This window comes from Temnothorax americanus, unplaced genomic scaffold (genome assembly GCF_048541705.1).
Source record: "Temnothorax americanus isolate GAGA-0224 unplaced genomic scaffold, ASM4854170v1 Scaffold6, whole genome shotgun sequence".
NCBI lineage: Eukaryota > Metazoa > Arthropoda > Insecta > Hymenoptera > Formicidae > Temnothorax > Temnothorax americanus.
Window position 1 is genome coordinate 3,695,990 of NW_027509751.1, and position 20,146 is coordinate 3,716,135.

The 20,146-nt window shown below is 45.9% G+C and overlaps 1 protein-coding gene across 2 annotated transcripts; it reads right to left on the minus strand.

Moving 5' to 3' along the window:
• Positions 1–73: 73 nt before the first annotated feature.
• Bark (C-type lectin domain-containing protein bark beetle) lies at positions 74–19,253 on the minus strand. 2 transcript variants are annotated; one of them, XM_077420627.1, is made up of 29 exons: positions 18,578–19,253; positions 17,479–17,798; positions 16,972–17,342; positions 13,226–13,395; positions 12,945–13,138; positions 12,563–12,737; positions 12,315–12,484; positions 11,980–12,218; positions 11,632–11,881; positions 11,154–11,539; positions 10,379–11,031; positions 9,841–10,297; positions 9,246–9,636; positions 8,744–9,174; positions 8,429–8,674; positions 7,407–8,347; positions 6,848–7,329; positions 6,428–6,624; positions 5,949–6,347; positions 5,582–5,859; positions 5,245–5,498; positions 4,916–5,127; positions 4,701–4,825; positions 4,410–4,640; positions 4,155–4,280; positions 3,811–4,069; positions 3,502–3,703; positions 3,164–3,411; positions 74–2,979 (listed from the first exon to the last, which is right to left on the minus strand). In XM_077420627.1, exons 3-29 carry the CDS (start codon positions 17,320–17,322, stop codon positions 2,158–2,160), a joined length of 8,889 nt encoding a protein of 2,962 aa, XP_077276753.1. In that variant the 5' UTR covers positions 17,323–17,342; positions 17,479–17,798; positions 18,578–19,253; the 3' UTR covers positions 74–2,157. The 2 variants fall into 2 exon arrangements, with proteins under 2 accessions (XP_077276753.1, XP_077276752.1); XM_077420626.1 differs by having other exon boundaries at positions 16,972–17,798.
• Positions 19,254–20,146: the final 893 nt, after the last annotated feature.

Here is a 20,146-nt window from a genome sequence, read left to right on the forward strand (position 1 = left end):
GCGCGATCACCTATTTTCGAGATCAACGGTGGTCTCCTGAAAGCGATAGAGAGAGTTTGCAACTGAAAAAGATTATTCGGCATCGTGATTCTCGTCAGTTTGGATTCGCTTAGTTTATTTATTTAATTTCTGCAACATGTACATGTAAGGCAGCCTTGTAACATCCAAGTTCCATTCGCGCAAGTACCTATGAGAGAGCTCGCAACACGACAATTAAAGCTCATTAGAATCTTAATGAGAGTTACGCTGCAAATATTTGAATATATATTGCGGATGTTGCGAGTGCTACTTCGCGTTCTCCTAATAGGTACGTGTCATGCACACACGCACACACACACACACACACATACATATATATTCCTCTCACAAGAATCCTGTGAACTTCTTAGGCGATCTTTAACATAGCGAAAATTTTTACTTAGAATTTTTACTTATTTATCGCGCGCCTCGTAAAAAGGCGATTATCGCTCGCGCTAAGCCTACGTGTATGGACGGATACTTTGCTAAAGGCAGGTATATAAAAACATTGTTTTTTTTTTTCGGTAAGAACAAGATTGGTGAGATCACCTTGCTTAATGGAAACGGTAAGTCTATCTTAAGGGAAAGAACGTACGCTCCTACGGCGAGTACTTTCTTCGGGGATGTATCCCCATTGCAGGAAATTCGTATCTCCGCGTTGCGCACGAGTAGTATTCGATAAATAGCGCGTACTTATTTACAGCTCAGCTTCGTAATGTGGACACCCTCAAGAAAATTGATCTATTACTCTATTAATACTCGTGAGAATTACTATACGACGTTGGACACGCTTGGCAGTGTAATCACCGTGCATCTGCAACAGATTCGCCACATCTGGTAACTCCAACTTCTTGATGTCGCTAGTACGAGATATCGGATTAAAAAAAAAGAAATTTTGTTGTTTTTCTCTGTATTCTTAAATTGTAAGAAACTTTGATCGATTCGACGTACACCTCGAACAAACAGCAACGAGAGTGTACATTGCTAATTATGAGGTCTGCCTTTGTTCTCACAGCTTTATCGCAATAAGGTCAACAACAAATTAGTCAATTAATTCCTCTTGCACTTATATCGTTAAAATTAATATACATCCTTCCGTCCGATTTCTGACGCTAAATATTCATCGTCGGGCAACATTCGTAACATTATATATATCTCCTATATAAACCTTTTGTCAACATATCTATATCGAAAAAATGTTTAACATCTAAATTTTGATGAAATTCGTAAATATTCATGGTACCGTGAAAAGTCTTAAAAATCGACTTGTCCTTATAGATTACCTACGAGCTTTGTCTCCGGCGAGTTGGAGATTCACGCTCGCGTCACTCGACCAACGACGGTGTCGTTATTAACAGTCTATTAAATTAGCGGTATTAGATACCGCTTGCGGACGTAATTGGGATTAAGTAACGCGTCGTTGTGTAACAAACAGTCATCCTCTTTGGAACACCTACGAATGTGTGACGCAACAAGTACGCGTCAACTTCCGAGAGTCGTTAACGAAAGATCGACCGAATTAAATGTTGAGATCGCTACGACGTCGTGTGAAGAAAGCATTCGGTCCATTTCAACCATATATGTACGCCGAACTATCAACGTCTTAATATAAAAAAATCTAACAACGTCGAATTCTGAAAACGTTAAGTTTCTGACATTGTACATATTGAACACGATACTATTCCTATCGAAAATCTTGCACACAACTCGTCTGTATGCATTCATCCCAGGCGCGGATTCGTCCAAGCATATTGCTGATTATCTGATAATGCGACATGTTATAAATAATTATCGCAACGTTATCTATCAGATTGTATTTTAACGCAGAGTTTTTCATTGACGTGACGAAACTCTTCGTCAGTTTCTACGGTCAACGAGTCATCGTGTTGTCGGCGTCTTTACCCTATTCCGAGCACATCAATCGGGACTTATTGGGCACGTGTATTCCAATATCCAGTTCGCGATCATTGGAAATGGCACGAGTCGTTTAAATCGGCAGCATATTGTTACGAACGATTGAAAATCTCTTATTGTGCGGTAGCTGGCAGTGCTCGTCGTTAGAAGACGTTTTGGCACACGCTTCGGTTGTGCCCGATTGTGAACAATGGCTGGTCTAAGAGTCGCCAACATTCGGAGAAGTTACATCGCCGTTTCCAACGGCTGACTCTTGCTTCGCGCGGTCGTCGACAGCTGCGTGAGTTCCGTGGGCTCGTTGACTAGGAACGCGTCCAGATTGGTCTCGAGCAAGGCCTCGCTTTTCGAGCGCAGCGGCTTCTCCTCGCCGGTGTCGAAGTTGGTCTCCAGCAGCGCCTCGCTCCTGGGTCTGCTCTCGGCCTCGTAGTGATAGGGATGCGGCGGTACCGGCGGCTGAAAGTCCGCCGCGTATTCCGGAACGGGCTCGGACGCCTGGCTCGGCGTCAGCGTCGCCGTGTCGTAGGTGCGCCTCGAGTCGTAATCCACGGGATCGTAGGCGGCCGATGTCTCGATGTCGCGTTTCAACTCGCACATCGAGTCGGTGAGCGCGAGGCTGGAGTGCAACGGTAGCGTGGACGCGTTGTTGAAATACGACGAGGTCTCGTTGTTGGGATACACCGTGGGACTCTCGTCGACCGAGGTCGATTGCACGTTCGGTTGAGACGGCCAGTTAGGAGCGGCAGGGGCGGCAGCGGCGACAAGGGTGCCGTTCCTCGCCGCGAAAGTGGAATGATTGCGGAAGCCCTCATTGCGATACGCCAGGTCGAAGACCGGATTGTCGACGCTCTGCGCCGCGCCGTACTTCTGCGCCGTGCTCTTGAAGTCGCTCGTGCTCGGCGAGTATCGCGGATTGTGAGCCTCGTACACGTCGTAACTCTGATTGTCCTCTATCGAGGAGTTCAATTGCGACTTGTCCATCGAGTCCAGGCTACCGCCGTTTAACATGCGCTTGTAATTTGAATTCAGCGTATCCGTGGAATGTTTGGTCTGAAACACGTGAAAAAGAATATTATTCAGAAGCCTTCATTAATTTCCTTAATTTCCTAAAAGATTAAATCATTGACATTAAAATCTTTAATTAACTTTTATGCTTAAAACTTGAGTAGTTTTAATTTTTATTACATGTCAATTCTAAAAACATTGCAGTTATTTGCTCGCAATCCATACTTACCGCGATAGGTTTTCGCCGATAAGCAAGCTCCGTGAAGCCGGACGTGGAGCCGACCGATCGCAGGGAATGTAGGGACTGCCTGATGGAGTTACGTCGCTCCAGTCTCTCGAGCTTACGTTTCTTCGACTTGGACGCCCACAACGCGATAGCCGCGGTCAGCAACGCGAGCGCGACGCCGACAGCTCCCAAAACACCCACCGCAACGATATCTTTCCTCCACGACAGAGGATCGATGTTAACTCTGGGATCTGTGAAAAATTGGAATAATCTTTCACCATTCTCTCCTTTATATATTTCTCTTTACCTCGTTATCTTTTCTTATGGTATTCTATACGTACCAATCTCGCAGATGAACTCACTAGGCTGCGCGCAATGATCGATCTCGATCGTCTGATACGTGAACGTTGTGCACTGATCCACGCGGTCCAATTGTTGCACCCAGACACGCTCCGAATAATCAAATCGTTCCTGTTGCTTACGCGCGAATTTCCAGAGTCCCAGATAATCTCCCATGATAAACGGCATCGACGCGTTTGCCGACTATAATGAAAGAGAGACAATTTAACAGACAGTACAAAATGGGAGGAGCGTAACAGACTAAAGACATTAAGAGATCAAATATTATACATCTGGATGGGATAACTCACTCGGCAAAAGTCTCGCGCGCTATAGAAGTCCATCGGTGCGCCGATCAATATGTAACACGTGTCGCCGACGAGATCCCAGGCAGGTGGACACTTGCCGCTTAATACCGACTTATTGTTCATGTGGAAGGGTTGGTAATCCACCTGCAATAGTTCAGGTGAGTCTCCGCGATCTCTGATCCGTCCGGCCACCGCCAAAGTTTCGTTGTAGCCCCACCAATTGTGCCGCGCGTCCACGTGAGATCTCCACATTTCTAATTGTCTAAATGGGCGATTCGTTTATGAATGTTAAATAGTCTTTAAGTAATCTTGTGTTCTATATTTGGATTAAGTTCATTTTGACTTACTGAGATCTGTTTATTGTGAGCATTTCGTAATCATTATCGGGATTAAAGAACACATTGTCGACGTATTGCTGGCCGGGTGTACCGGCAATGATAGTGCTACGGCCTTCACGATCGACTGCGTAGTTTCTATAAAAAAAAAAGTTATAAATATTTCATTACCTCCTTGGATAATCTTCTATAAATAGCTTGCGCGCGTAGCAATAAAAAATTATGAAGCAGGAAGGCATGAAAAGAATATAAGAACAAGCGACTCACTTGTAAAAGCCGTTGTGAGATGTGCTTTGATAGATGGGTAAGCGGACTTTCTCGAATCCCGAGATCTCCAATAAATGCATGCCGAGGTTTCCGTGTAAATAATTGAGCGTCATGTTGCTGACCACTTGCTTCAAGATAATGTTATTGTCGTAGGGAGCGTTGTTCTTGGTGAAGTAATTCCTGAATATAGTCACCTCTTGGTAGGGGCTGCTCTGTCGACCCTCGATGTATCTGAAAAGATTCGCGGTGTCACCATTCGATTTTATAAACGAGTTACAATGCTATACTTACAATGCGGGCTTGTTGAAGTTCTCCGTGAAGAGATTGTTGTGAATCCATCCCTTGAGAGACGTTGCCGAGCCTCTCGAATCGGCACGGATAGAAAGACCGCCTTGATTCCGCTGCACCAAGTTGTTCTGGAACGTGAATTTTAAATGATTAAAAATCTGATCATGATTTTGAGAAAACGTCATGAAAAACAGTTAAACGTACCACCCTGTACTTACTCTGAAATAGAGCGACTGCGTATTTTGGACGTCGAGCCACACCGCGGATTTACAGGTGGTGAAGTTACCGTACAGCTTCTCGCAATTATTCTTAAACTGATTACGCTCGAGCGTCATTATGGCATTCACCTCGCCGGCGCTTGCATACTTTACGGCCCCTTCGCGGCAGTTTGATATCACAGAGTAGGAAACGTTGTGCTGCACGTCGCGATCTGCCAATTATAAAAGTGAATGAGTGACGAGAGGAATATGTGATCCGAAACGCGCGAGACGTACAATGAGAAAATTATTCTCTTTCGCTGATAAAACCTTAGTTTGAAATTACTTACTGAAACCAATGGCGGATATCGGGAGAGTCACGATTTCCGCGATAAATCCATGCACGCTACTGGCGCCGTTAGCGAACAATCGAATGCTAATACTGGGATTCTGCGTTCTGAACAATTTCTTCTCGTCAGGAGTGTTAACTTCCAGATGGGCAATCTCCTTGGTGGTGATATTGTAAATGTCTCCGTCGTACAGAGTTATACCATCTGCACGGCCCGGCTTGCCGGTAGAGTTGTAAAGATTAAATTGCAAGAGTCTGTAAAATCAGAATATTTGCCTTTTAATTTGCAACTCCCGCTCAAATGCCGTTCTCGCGAAAAAGGAAAGCTCTTCACGTACCTAAATCCGAAAGGTTTGGTTCTATAAGGACTCCGGAAGATTTTCACGCAATTCACAGGATAATTGTCATATTTGTAGTACACGATCACGCGCTCCTCGATCGTGATTTCTTTCGTGGTGTCGCATATATCGACCATGCTGAATAAATGATAAGGTATATTGAGGTCCTTAATAGGAGTGAACGAGCTCTCGTCCGCCTCGCGGCCTTCTCCCGTCAAGGACAATATATTCACGCCGTTGCCGAGGACGTTGTTAATAGTGTTGAATAATAATTCCACCTGTAATATACATAAACACGTGGGTTTAAAACAAAACGATAATTATTCCGCTTTGCGTTTTCTCCCGCATACAAATGTGTTCCGCATACCGTGTGTGTCGGAGATACGGCATTGATGCCGTGATAAGCGCCGCGTTCTATGTTTACGTGCACCACCGCCGGAGACTTCATGATCGACTGTATAGCGGACGATTTCTCGTAGTGTAAAATTCCGGCGCCGGTTATATTGATGAATCGCAGAACCGATTCGACGCGCCTGACCGTCTCGTGGGTTACGACGTCGTGGATGCGATGCTCGTACAAATGATGCTCGAACTCGCTGTTCGCGATGCGTATCCCGCCCCAATAATCGTACGCGTTGTCCAGGTTTCGCTTGCCGCAATGCAGGAAGACGAACTGCCCGTCCCACGGGCACTCGTGACGATGACCGAACAACTGACCGTTCAATCTGATCTGGCAGTCTTCGAGACTCTGTTCTTTCCCGGAACACTGTAAAACGTTTAAAGGTTTATATAGAGAATTCGTTGATTTTCCGAAGCGAATTAAAACCGAGGCGAAATTAATCGCACCTGCAGTGGTTCGGGCCAGGACCAGACGCGCGTTAACGATCCAGGATGAAGCTCGTATCTACGATCGTACGACACGTAGACGTTGAGAGTGTCGTAGCCAAGTTGTCGGCACGCCACTTGAGCGTTGCGCTCGGTGAAGCGATCGTCGCACAAGGGAATCCACTGAAGAGTCGTCCTGTTGAAGTACTCCACGAATCCTGTTACAAGAAAGAAAAAAAAACGCAGCTGAATATAAAAGTAATACACAAAATTAATATATAAAATTATTATTATTATAAGTAATATATAAAAGCAATATGATAATACGTAATATAAAAAATTATACAAAAAAAGCTATGAGAGATATGAAAATAAAAAATTTACTATATATAATAAACGACGGGTTTCTCTTGGAATTATTTTTTTTATCTTTCGGTCTACCTTCGTTGTACAATGCGGAACAATGTCCATTCTTGCATAGACGGATCGTTTCATCCGGCATTGCCATGAGATTGGCGGAAGTCCTCGGTGTCGACTTAAAAAAGAGTTCGCGCGTAGCGTTCGCGCTCGCGTCGACTCGTCTCATCGGTCTCATTATGATCTCGTGACCGGGCACGCCGACGGCTTTCAGCGTTCCCAGAACCAAAATGCCAACGTTGGGAGCAAACTCCATCACGACGTCGGGATAGATGTGTAAGGTAGCTTCCGGCATGACCGTGATGTCGGAACGTATGACGTAGGGCTCGGATCTCGCGTGCAGCGATAGACTGTCCACTATGCGACCGCCCAGATTGTCCAGGTCAATCTCCCGATTTATATGCCACGACGCGGAGATAGACGCGTCGAACGAGTCGCTTATCAAGTACGGCCGATAGTTGGCTACGGCGTGATCGTTCCAATCATCGAAATCAAAGATTCTCCACCTGCGAAGGAACAACAAGTTCAAGTTTCAGCGTCAAACGCAGTCTGCAGAAAACATGAATTGTTTATGTAAAATTACCTGATAGAAGTGTCGTTTGCGCTACCCCACCAATTCTCCATTACATCCACCTCGTTGTTGATCTTGGCTGTCCTGATACCCGCCAGTAATTCGTAATCCAACGAGTTCTCGCCGAAGAGATTTCTGTTGACTCGTACTTTCTGTATACCGTGAAAGCCGACGACGTAGCTGGGATCGTCAAACGTCCGGCGTGGTCCCATGCTGACGAGATCGTACACGTTTCGCTTGATCTCATTAAAGTAGAAGCGCGCGTAAACGTCGCCGAGGATCTCGGACTGGCTGTCCGCTCGGAACTCGACCATGTAGGCGCCGCTATTGCCCTCGATACGGTTGTTATCTATTCTCATCTTCTTCTCCATTCCGCGGACGGATATCAGACCGGTCTTGCATCGATTGCTGTCGAAACGATTGTGGGATATATTGAGATGCGCGAAGTGTCCATCCACCACGAAGCCGAACTGTTCGTTATTACGCCAGGTATTGTTGCCGAAGTATAGAGAGTGCGTAAAGTTCTCGTTATACTGCCAGACGTCCGGTAGCAACACCTCGAATCCACCGCCGCGATTTCTCTCAATCGTGCTGTCCTGCATTATCCAGTGGAAGAGGTTGTTGGAGTGCCTCGCGTCGCGGCTGAACTGATGTATCCCTTTACCGTTATCCGTGATCAAGGTGTTATTCACGTGTATCGAGATCTCAGACAGATTGGATTGGTAGATGTTCCAATAAGGCGAATAAACGTAAATGGCCTCCTCGTGATTGTGCGATATCTCGCATCCGACTAGCTGAATAGTCTCGTTAGCTTTCCGCAGAAAATGCTCTCCGATTTCATTCAGGTATCGATTGTAGTAGGACGCGAAGATACCTTTCTGGTTGCTCTTGATCCTCGTCTTTGTGACAATTAGCAAGGGAATTGGGCCGCTGACTATTTTATTGTGTATATTCTGCAAACCGCGTAACCGTAACATTAATATAAAATCAATGTTATATCTCTGTAAATGTTAATATTCACACTTGAAATGTACCTGTATTGGAGCCAAGAGCGACGTGACAACTATAACTGCTCCACCGAAGGCATTTTCACCGCTGTCGTACTCCAGAATTACCACGAAGGAACTGGACGAGACGGGGAAAACGCTCAGGTCCCGTTTTACGTGCCAAATCGTTTGATTCTTGTCGAAACTTTGCGAGTCGTGCAGTATAATCTGTTCCGTACTTCGATTCTCTATCGGGTTCAGCAATTGGATACCGATGACGTAGCCTGGTGTGCACTGTAATTTGGATAAAGTTAGCTTGACCGCGACAACAAGATGCATCTTGCGTGAGGAAAAACAATTTACTTTAATGTCGATGGTGCGACGGACGGGTTTGCCGGTTACTTTAGTCGTTATAATGTACTTGGTCTCTCCGTTAGCGACCTCGATGTTCTCGTTCGTTTCCGGCAAGATTACCGGATTGTATGGCGAGTCGATCGTGCTGTCTGGGGCGCGCAGGAACCATCCCGCGATTTCTCTCTGCTGAACGGCCGAGAGAGCGGGATTGTGCCTTATTCCCGCGACCTTGTTGCTATCGATTCGCGAGTTGATGATTCGCATGCCCAGTTGCTTAAAGCTGATGCCGCTCCCGCCGTTGTGAGAGAAGTCGCTGTTTGTCACGGTATTTATCGCGTCCGCCGAATATATGTCCGAATACAGAACTCCCAAGCCGTCTTGCAGATTGTTAAGGACCTTGACACCGTCCAACGAATGCCGGGCAAAATCGATTTGCAAAGCTGTTATAGAATACAACGGTTATTCGTAACGTGATCAACCCATCGATTATTAACGAAAATTTCGGAATTACCTGGCTTAAACGAATTCGTTTTGTAATCCAGCAAGCCTGCCTTTTCGATTGTCACGTACTGCAGGTCGCTTCTCTGAGCCAGTGGTCCCAATCTGAGACCCGCCCATGCCGCCTCCAAACACCTGACACCAACGTCGTTCGCGTGAGTGCACGAGTTTTCGAAATCCTGCTCCCTTTCCGCCCGACATTTAGTTATATCGTTGTCGTATTCGGTACAGCGCACATTGCTGAGAAGTATATCCTCGTTGATTCCCGCGTTCGGAATATGCGATCGCTCCATAAGCCAATTCTCGAAGTCAAGGATAAAGCCCAGTTGATGACAAACGAGCGCTGCATCCAGAATCGTCCATCCATAGTTACACACAGTGCCCCATTTATTTCCAATTTTTACCTTTCAGAATAAAAGTATCATTAAAAATTGTGTAAACTGTAATTATGTAGATTTTTTCTATTTTGTTTGAACGTTTATTAATAATTCATCAATTTTTTTAAAACTAGTAAATCTTTTTTTTTTTTTTTTTTTTTTAATAAAACTAATAAATCCGCTTTATAAACACAAACGCTTAGAAAGAAAATTGAAAAAGAATTGAGTTACCTGCAGTCTCCCTTCGAGATTCGTTTTTCCACCGAGAAGTCTCACTGGCACGGTTTCCGTCTCGTCGATCTGAACCGTATCCTCATCCGTGAAGGTGTCGTTATTTGGTAACACAGCGAGCTCTTCTTTGAGAGTGAATAAGATGTCGCTGGGCTTTTTGCCACGCGCGTCGAATTTGCCGGCAATCATCATTCCCACGGCCGGTGGGAAGCGTAACGTAACGCCCGGTTGTAATATTAGCTTGCCGCCCGGTCTCACATTGATATCACGCTCGACAATGTACTCTCCGGCTTTTAATTCCTCCTGGCCATCCACCTCACCCCCCACTAGATTCGTGCCGGGCGTGACAAACTGCGGCACGAACGTCGGATTCGGAATGATGGTATTCGCGCCAGGATTGCTGCTGTGCAGCAAGTAAGGCAAATACTCGATTTTGGCAAGATTGTATCGGTCTTTCCTGAACAACGAAAATTATAATTATATTTCGTTGTTACTATCGCGACAATTAGAAAAAAATGTTACAAGTAACGAGGCGTACCTATGGAATAATCGATCGAATATCCTCTTTTCTTCCCCAGATCCTAGCCAGTTGTACGTACAATTGATAACTTTACTCTGATCCTCCAGATGAGAGCCGATCTCGTAAGGCGATTCGGGATTGTATAAAATGTTGCGGTAAACTTCGACGTTGCTCGAAGACACGACGATGACGGCGGCTACCCTGGAGCGTGGTATCAGTTTGACATTCAGCATATCGCCATTGTCAAAGAGCTCCCGGACACGATTCTCTCGCAGAAAGTTCCTCGTAAACAACAACTTTTGCGCGTCATTGTAAGGCGATAGACCAATGCTGACTACGAAGGGACCTCGGTTGTTGTAAAATTCGTTATGTCGTATCACAACCTCCGCGGGTAAAATGTTAAACTCCTCGTAGAGCGGATTTTTTATCAGAATCGCGCCGATCGCTTGTTCTCTGAAATGATTGTACTCTATAACAGCATCGAGATTGAGCGCCGGGCTCAGTTTGATTCCTAATTTTGCATTCCTTATGAACCAGTTGTGCCCGATTTGTACTCTCATTATTCCATTGTCCTTCCTCCAACTGGATTCCACTTGCAATGCCGTTTCGAGGCTGGTATTGAACCAGTTGCCAGTTACGTTCACGTACGAGTTGCCGGTTGAATTACCGATCTATCAACCGAAAAAGATGCCGAATTTTATTCGTGTATTGTACACAGCAACATTATAATAATCAGCTATATAATTGCAATGTAATGATGTGCAATGATTAAAATCGATACGTTCGCGCTTACCAGAACGCCGATGTCCTTGTTGCGAAATATCTGCGAGTACTCGATCACAGTTGACTGATTAAAGTGTACGTATTCAGTGGCGAGGCTATCGTTTAACCACACCGCGAAACCGTAACCGCTGTTGGACGATATGCTGCTGCGCGACACGTTGCGATTGCCGCCCGTGACAGTGATGTTAACGCCGTCCCCTTGGTTGAACGAGATACGACTATCGGTGATGTTAACATCCATCGCGCCATCCAGCACATGCACGCCTGCCACGTGGTCGTTATTCGACACCGAGGTCTCGTGAATATGTAAGGAGGATCTTAGTTTCTCCACGACGATACCACGGCCACTGTTGCCCGTTATTGTACTGCCGGTCACGTTGAGATCATACGTTTTCTCTGTAAAAAGAAAAAAATGGAACGTTAAATATCTTTTGTCATCTCAATAACTTAAGAGGAAGATCCACGTTATGCATTTTTGTTAGACTTACTGTAGCCCGACGACACTCGCAGGAACACGATCGTGTTCGTTCGGGGCTCAGCTATAAATTTGACATAGACATTTTGCCGCGTTGAAGTCACGCTCTGCGGTAAAGTCCCATTTCTGACTTTGACGCTCGCCAGGAGTCTGTCCGCTCCGCTTATACCGTCGCGCACCTCTATGACGGCGCTGTCGTTCCTGTCGGTTTTCATTTGCAGAAAATGCACCGTCAGGACGTGGCCTGGCCTCGTGAAGATATGCTGAATAATATTATTGCCACTCGTTAATAAATGGTTCTTGCGTTATCGTTAAAATTTCGTAATATTACTTTCGCCAGTGACAAACATCGTCAACTCACTTGTGGACATCGTTTTACGTTGGGCGCGTATTTATTCTGCTCCATAGATATAGTGACGGGGAAGGTCTGACTGGCCGTTGTGGGGAAGGTGCATAGATCGTACACGTCGTTACGATCCAGCTTTTCGTCCGGTCGCTCATCCGCGTGCACGTACTTTATTCCATCCGCGCCGTTCTCGAACACCGTGCAGTTATTGATATACGCCATGCCGGACGAGCTATTTACGTAAATCCCGTATCCTAAAATAAAACCGTAGTAAACATATTATTCGACGCGATAGTTGTAAATAAAATATTGGAGCAGACGAGAAGAAGATCGATAGGAATGCATCTTACCTCTGTTATATTGCACGGTACAATTGTTTATTACGACCGGTGCGTCCGACGTGGTGACGTTGATACCCGTGAGAGCAGAATGGAGAACAGAAATCGACTCCATTATCGGTGGCACGCCCTCCACATGAATCGCCGATGTTATATTGTACTCCCTCCCCGTGCCAGCATATCTATTTCAAGGATTGAAATAGTTTTACATTAGGAACAATCGATCAGTAATCCTCTTTGAAGAAGAGATTACTACTCACTCGATCACCGTATTTCGCAGAATGGACCGCGACCGACGCACGTAAAGCGTGTTCTGTTGAATGAGCGGTTTATAGTACACCGCGTCCTCGAATCGTATTCCTCGCCAATGCTTGATCGCCTTGGTCGCACCATCGTGGCGAGGCAGGCAAGAAATGCCCAGGTCCGGATGATAATCTGTAAGATGTTGGATCGGCAGATTAGAATCGGATGCCGCCATTGACTCACAATACGTGCAATCAAAAATTTACTTCATTCAATAATTAAAAATAATGCACAAATTATATATCGTGATTTTTACAATAAGATTTTTCTTTCGATACTTCGAAAGGCTCATAGAGTTCGCAGAAAGTTTCTCGCAGATAAATCTGCGAACACACTCACCGCAAACACCGGCGCCCAATTCTCTATCCGGCCAACGTTCGCAGGTCGTCAGCGAGGGCTCGGTGCCGCGGCAGCCTGGTTCCTCGTAAAGAAGACGCGGCTTGGAGGGCCATTGTCTATCGATCCACGACCACCACTGCCCGCCCTGATAACCGAGCTGTCGGCACGCCGTCTCCAGATCCGCGCGAGTCCAACTGCAATGAGATTCGCATGAAATGAAACATCTGTGCCGGTATCCCTCCATTGTTGTCTGTTGTCGATTACGTTCGTTGGCCACGTACTTTCGCGAGTTCGTGCAGACGGAACGCCAGCCACCTCGATGAAAGAGTTGCAGCCTTCCCGCTAGCGGACTCGGTCCGTCAACGAGGCGTATCGTAGGTGATGTTCGAAAAGCCGAGACCTGCGTTTCCACTTCCGCCGCGGTCAGTAGAATCGGAGCGTGGGTCTCACCCTTTCAACAGAATTAACAATCATTAGGAAATGTCAAACACAAGATCTTATTTGTCTTTGTATTTGTCAATTAGAGTCGCGCTAAAAGCGAGACATTCCCGCAAGAAGAATCATTAATCGTAACAAAAAATAAATAAATAAATAAAACACTGCATACTTTCCATTCCTAATTTATCCGATTATATCGCTATATTAAATGTACTAGGAACAAAAGGAAGGAAATCCTATAATTCAATAATGTACGGAGATTACGGGTTGCTTGATCTCCCGGACTGCTAATTACTTTCACTCCGATTTAACTTCTACGTTCCCTTGCAGCGCGAGGCGCTCCCGTTAAAAAGGCCGAAAAATTTCAGCCGCGCCGCTTGATCCGTGCCAAGAGCGATCGTGCCGAAGGTCTTGGCACTACGTCTCGAGTCTATAAGAGGATTACCGAGGTCGTGGGTCAATCGCGCGGGGGCAAGAACCGCCGGTTGACGCGTGACCTGAAACGCATCGCTTAGAGCATTAGAAGCGGTTGCCGCTGCTGAATCACTCGGCCCCGTATACGGTGCACGCGTTGTTCGCATCCCGTTCTTAATTATCCGATTAGCGGCTTTCTGCAAGACCCCTCGACGGCCCGATACCGGCCGGCGGAAACGGCACGGGCGAGTGTCCACTTACAGAGATTAGAACAACTGTTCGCTCGGCTTTAAACGTTTCAAAATGTTTTCTCTATTAGCGATAACGCTCAGCAATCTTCAACAGCTTTCCCAGGTGGTGTGAACGACAGGTCATTAGTGGGAAATGCTCGCTCGTTAATAAATTAATCACACACTGGCCCTCTCTCATTTCTCTTATTTCTCTCTGCGAGTATATTAAGCGAATTTCTTGAAAGCTGAAACCACACACACATGACATTTTAGCTTCCTTTCTCCCATTAACGAGATAATTTATTTCATATTATTTTCGGAAACACTCTGATGACTCACCCGTTTCAAGGTTTTTCTTCCATGACTATATTAAGTTACTTAAATATCGCGTGTCTAATATCTCAGAAAAATTCAACCTTTTAATTGTTTAAAATATTTTCTTAATTGCGAGTTGTATCTGTAGTGCGCGTGCCCCCTTTAAAATTGCTACGCACGACGCAACTCGCAATTAAAATAGCAACAAGATAACACCTAATAACACTTATTAGAAGCATTAACGCGTAGGTAGCGAGCGCTATTTCGCCGATACGTCCACACCAATAATAAAAGCAACAATAAAAAGCAACGATGCTCGCGTGTCCGTGGCGTTTCCGGTCAACCGGTGTCCTCCGCTCTCCGCTCCGCGCGGGAAAGGATCCCTTTCCTGTCGCTTTGCATTCTTTCGCGATTACATTTACCGGACTGGAGTAAAGCGCGACGCGCTCTTTTATTTCACAAAATTACTTCTAGCTTTGTTATTCTTAAACAAAAGCCCACACTGCAAAATAACTGATATTACTATCGCTATCCTTCTCGGTAAGACAATTAAAGACCAAGAAGAAGCAGCGTTCTTTATATACTATCAAGTGGCTTCTCCACCTTTCTAGAAATTGGACAGGTTTTATAAAATAACTGCGACAGATTTCGAGATAGCGGATGATTTGATAGTGGAACATTTAATACGGAAATAGAAAAACGTTCCGTTTGTATCAATTATTAAACGTCGCTTTGTCACTTGATGACGTCTAATGAATCTCGCGATATTACTGTTGGTTTCTTAACAACAATTACCTCTGAGGTAATTTAGTTTAATCGTAAAAGTTTATTTACCGGAAATTCCACGGATGACTCGACTCGCTGGTATAAACGGGCGATAAATCGTTGGCAAACATCGACAAGTAGTCCGTGACGTGCGCCCAACCAAAGTAGAGACATTCGACAGTTATGACGATTATAATCACACCGGACGAATGAGTTAAAACCGGGCGAGCGAGAGTGTAAGATTACCACGAATACGCGAGGGAATTCATTTTACTCGAGATTCCATCTCGAGTATTTAAAATAACGTGCGAGATTACTATACGCAATAATATACTCTTGCAATAATACACTCTTTTCCAATAGTTTATAATGTAACTCACTTAATTTATGTTATTCGATAGATTATCATGCTTAATTAACAATTAAACAAATAATTAACAATTTTAATGAGCAATCATCACATATAATTTATATAATAAAGGAAATCACAAAATTAAAGGAGTCAAGCATATCAAATCTCGTGTTGAAATCGTTCTGTAAAAATGTTACGGCAGGAGACATATAATTATGAATCACGTTCTTCTATACACTCCGCGCTATTCGTTCCCAAGTGATTATGAAACTTCGCTGATAACGAAGTTGGTATGACTCCAATCTCATTATCAGTTAACGGTATCAACGGCGCTATCGATTCTCAACGTAAATGACAAAATGACGGTATAACCGAGTCTCCGGTGGGCTCTGGATCGGCGTTTTATTGCCGATAATAACACCCCCCGTGAGATTTCAACTTGAACTTCTTACGCATAATGTCGAAATTTCGCTGGAATCGCAATCCGCGCGGTTTACCGAGAAAGCAATTTGCTTTTAAGTTTCCTTCTCTCTCACGCGCGCATGTAGTAACACGTGCAGTTACACGCCGCGATGACTCATGTCCATTCAACGTTACACGTACACACGCCCATCGATATTCCTCGCAGCTGTAAGAATCCTGTCCGCAATTATCCACGCTCGCGTTGGTATACCCGGCGCATATCTAATAAAAGTCGTGGAGTATCTGTAGCAACTCTCTTTCTTACACTTTCGGATTCTTTCTTGTCGAATATTCAATACTGACATAAATATGCGAAATAAGTAATAACAAACGAAATACAAATGTACATACATGTGCAGAGAATGGACCAGAATTTAGCTTTACGCTCAGTATTCAAATTTACAATTAGTCTAGACGATTCTGAGTCGCGTAATTTAATAGAACTCCAAGACGTACGCCCGAGAATGACCCGCTGTGCGAAAACGTACGTGTCTTGAGACCCCGTGCACCTCAGCGGAGCACCATTAGCAAACAAAAGTAACGGTTGGAAAATCTACTGCTCGCGCACCGCGACGTGCGACGGTACTGATCTTTACGGCGAACGAGACTATTCGCACGATGTTTATCAGAATTCACCTGGAGCCAAGCATAACAATAATGTACGATAAGATGTGCATCAGCGAGTCGTCCAAACAAGACGCGACTCTCTACCTTGGGCAAACTGTTGTTCGATCGTTTCCTTTCTACAACGTTTTCCCAAAGGTATATCTCGAAAATTTACTTAAGTGCAGGCCATTTCGGGAAGAATGTTATCCCAGTGACAAATGTCCAACATCTCGCGCTGTTACCCGATAATAATAAATATTGTACCACGCTACTTGTGTCACGAGTGGTCACGAGAGACTACACGTTTTGACATCAGCGACGCGGCTTAAGAAACTTGACGGACGATCGCCTTTGTTCTCGCCTCGAGAACAAAGCCTGACTTTCTCCGGGGCGGCGTACCCCTCCGCTTTTCAGAGTCTCTATCGCGATTTTTACGGATTATTACCTCGGCAGTTATGATACCGCGGACGGTGATGCCGACCATCGGGCCGAAGCGAATCTCCACGCCGGATTCTATAACGAGTTCGCCATCCTTCTCGACGAACAAATCCTCTCGCAGCAAGTAAGGGCTCTTCGATCTCGACAGCAGTCTCTGACCTCGGACAATGCGGCCGCCGTGCAGCTCGTGAAGTCCGCCGCCGTTGTTCCAATTGTCAGTCACCCCGCTGGCGTTCATTAGCGTCGTCGGTTCCGTGTAGTAAATCGACGTTTGGTCGTACCTGTTGTCCGACCGGGCTCCGACCAGGACGCCCAGGATCGACAGGGAGACGCACAACCGTTGCATTCTTCGGCACATGTTTTCGCGGTCGGACAATTCTACTGGAGACAAATTCCACCCAACGTGGTCCTCAATTTATTATTAAATAAATATGAAACGATAACGAGACACTCTCGAGACGTAACGTTCAAAAAGAACAGAAGATTAGCGTAATAGACATTTTTGCAGGCCCACCGTTGTTTCCACCGCGATTTCTCGATACGGTCTCACGGCCTTCGCGACGAGCGCGTATACTAGCTGAGCATTACGCAAACAGAGATGCACTCGCGTTGATGAGGCCGTCACTTCGCGAGAATCATCCGCTTATCGCCGATCCACGGACGCGTCATTCGTCGATCCGATCCGCATGTGAGTCAGAACCGTCTTTCCACTTCGTCCCGCGGAACATCTGATACTTTCACCGGGCAGCGAGCTTCGACAGACAATTGTCCGTATATCGAAACACCGTTTATCGCTCTTCGTCGAATGCACTATGACCATCCGGCGGATCGTCTCTGGAGAACAATTGGAGAATTTTAACTACTGAAACGTTTCTCGAAAACAATCGCGACATCAGGACGTGATGAGTTTTAAAGAGAGAGCCTCCGAAAGTACCGAAGTAAAAATTGATGAGCTATTTTTGCAGCGCTGTCATTTTATTGTAACGGAAAAATGTCCTGAGAATATTACAAAAAGATACTAAATTAAATTTTCAAATGTAGCCCAATAATTTTGAAGTCGATTTCTCTTTAGCAAAAATTCGACTCGCTCTCGCTTTCTAATTTCTTCATTTTTAATATTGGATATTTTGTTAAGCCTTCCGAAACTTTGTAACTAAAAATTAAATAAGGAACAAGATCTCTTATCGTTCAGGTTTGTCTCTGAAGCTTAATTCGCGGAATCTTTTGTTTTCGATTGCTAATAACGCAAAAAGATAAATAAGTCTTTGATCGAAACTCGCATCTCTTTCATAAAGAGAAGTTCGAAAAATAATAATAAATCTTTCCTTTCAAGTTTTCAACTCGAAAGGCACAGCCTGTTGAATTCAAATTCCTCGGAGGAGGCTCTGTAACGATTCTCGATCGCGTCGATCCGGCAACGTCGGCCGCTCGTTTGAATTCTCATCGCATCCTGACCATTCACCACCGTTCACGGTTGCATACGCCGCGGCAAACCGCTCGTCAACATCGCGCCCTTCACGCACGTGTGTGTTGTGTGAATCGAAGCGAGGCGACGCGACGCGGTTAGCCGCGGGGCGAGGGACGCGATGAAGACCACCTTCGGGGACACTTACCGATGGCTAACCGAAGACGCGGAGTACGTCGCGCGGTTCGAATTCGAGCGTTAACCCTCCGCTCGTTCACGCGCGAGGGACCGCGGCGGCGGCGGCGGCGGCAGCGGCAGCGTCGGCGGACCGTGCGCGTAACGCAGCCGTTACTCCGCGCTCCGCTTGGCGATTCCTCTCGTTTTCACGTCGCGCTTCAAAATCTCTCGCGAGCGCAACCGTTTTCGCCGCGTTCTGCCGTGACGCATCACCTCGCTCTCCCGTCTTTCCTTTTTTTCCCTCAATCTCGTCGAGATCACATTGATATTAATATAGCGCTCGGACTTGACGTAGATCAGCGCTAGTCCCCGTAGATCATTGCCGACGACACCGATCGATCGATCGATCTTTCATTAAAATTGCGAATCCGCTAAAGCCTCTCGTGCGCGACGCCGTCGTCGATCGTCGGTCGCGGAGCGAGGTCTCTCCCCCATCTGGAGCACCACCGTCCGAATCGTGGGCGCGGTTTTGTCACTGCGTTTTGTCCGCTCGCGTATATACGCGCACTTTCCGCCGCGGTCACTCCCCTTGCGCAACCAGTCGCCGTCCCTCACAGAGGCGCTACGGCTACTACCGCGGTCGCCATGGTGCGCTCGCTCTACTGGTAGCGCGCTGACGCTACGCTACACCTACTACAGCGGAGCCGTAGACCAGGTCACGTGACGCACCCGAGCGTGCACGTCACGCAGGTTGTGAAACAGGTGAGTCCCTCCCAGCGCGGATGTACCGGGTGTCCCAGCACACCGCCTCGCTGCAGATTCCTCAGTCGACTTTGGACTCCAGTCCGATTCCTTGGTCCTGACGCACCTACGGTTTTCCAACGATTAACTTTTCAGCGAATGAGGAACCTTTGACGAACTAAGCTTCAAGAAAAACAGCAGGCGAGAGAAGCGTGACTCCTTGGTGGGCGATCTAACGCTCCTGCTCTGACAGAATTTTAATTTGAAGCTCAGTTACGGAAAATATATGGTGTATTAAAGGTTGGAAAGATGCATTGAATTCTTCTCACGGCCGTTTTTTACCGAAGAAATATGATCTCCGAGCTCGTTGCTCGAGGAAACTGCGGTCGAAAGGATATCCGACGATCCTGGAGCACCCTATATACGTCACGTCGCGTCGCCGTTCGCCTCTGTGTCTGCATACCTGCAGGGGCTGCTGACAAATGTGGAATGTCTCTTAAAACCGTGCGAGAGAAGTCTCTTATCATTGAATTATCTCAATCAACACCGGGGAACCTGATATTTCGGTTATATTTGGCGTGACAACTCTGAAAATTTGACAAGGCACCAGAGTTAATGACCGAGATTTTATGATCCGAATTTTATTTCTCGCTTGTATATCTCGCTTTCGTAAACGAGTCATCGATTACCTTTGTCGCCTCTCTGTCGTTGGATTTGCCGATGAAGAGAGAACCTAGGGGGAAAGAGATACTTAACGAGAGACACTCGACAAAAGATTCTTAACAAACTTTAAACCTTCTTTGTGTACCGGAACGGATTTTGCTTCGGACGGTGACTTTCTGTAAACCTCAACGCGAAA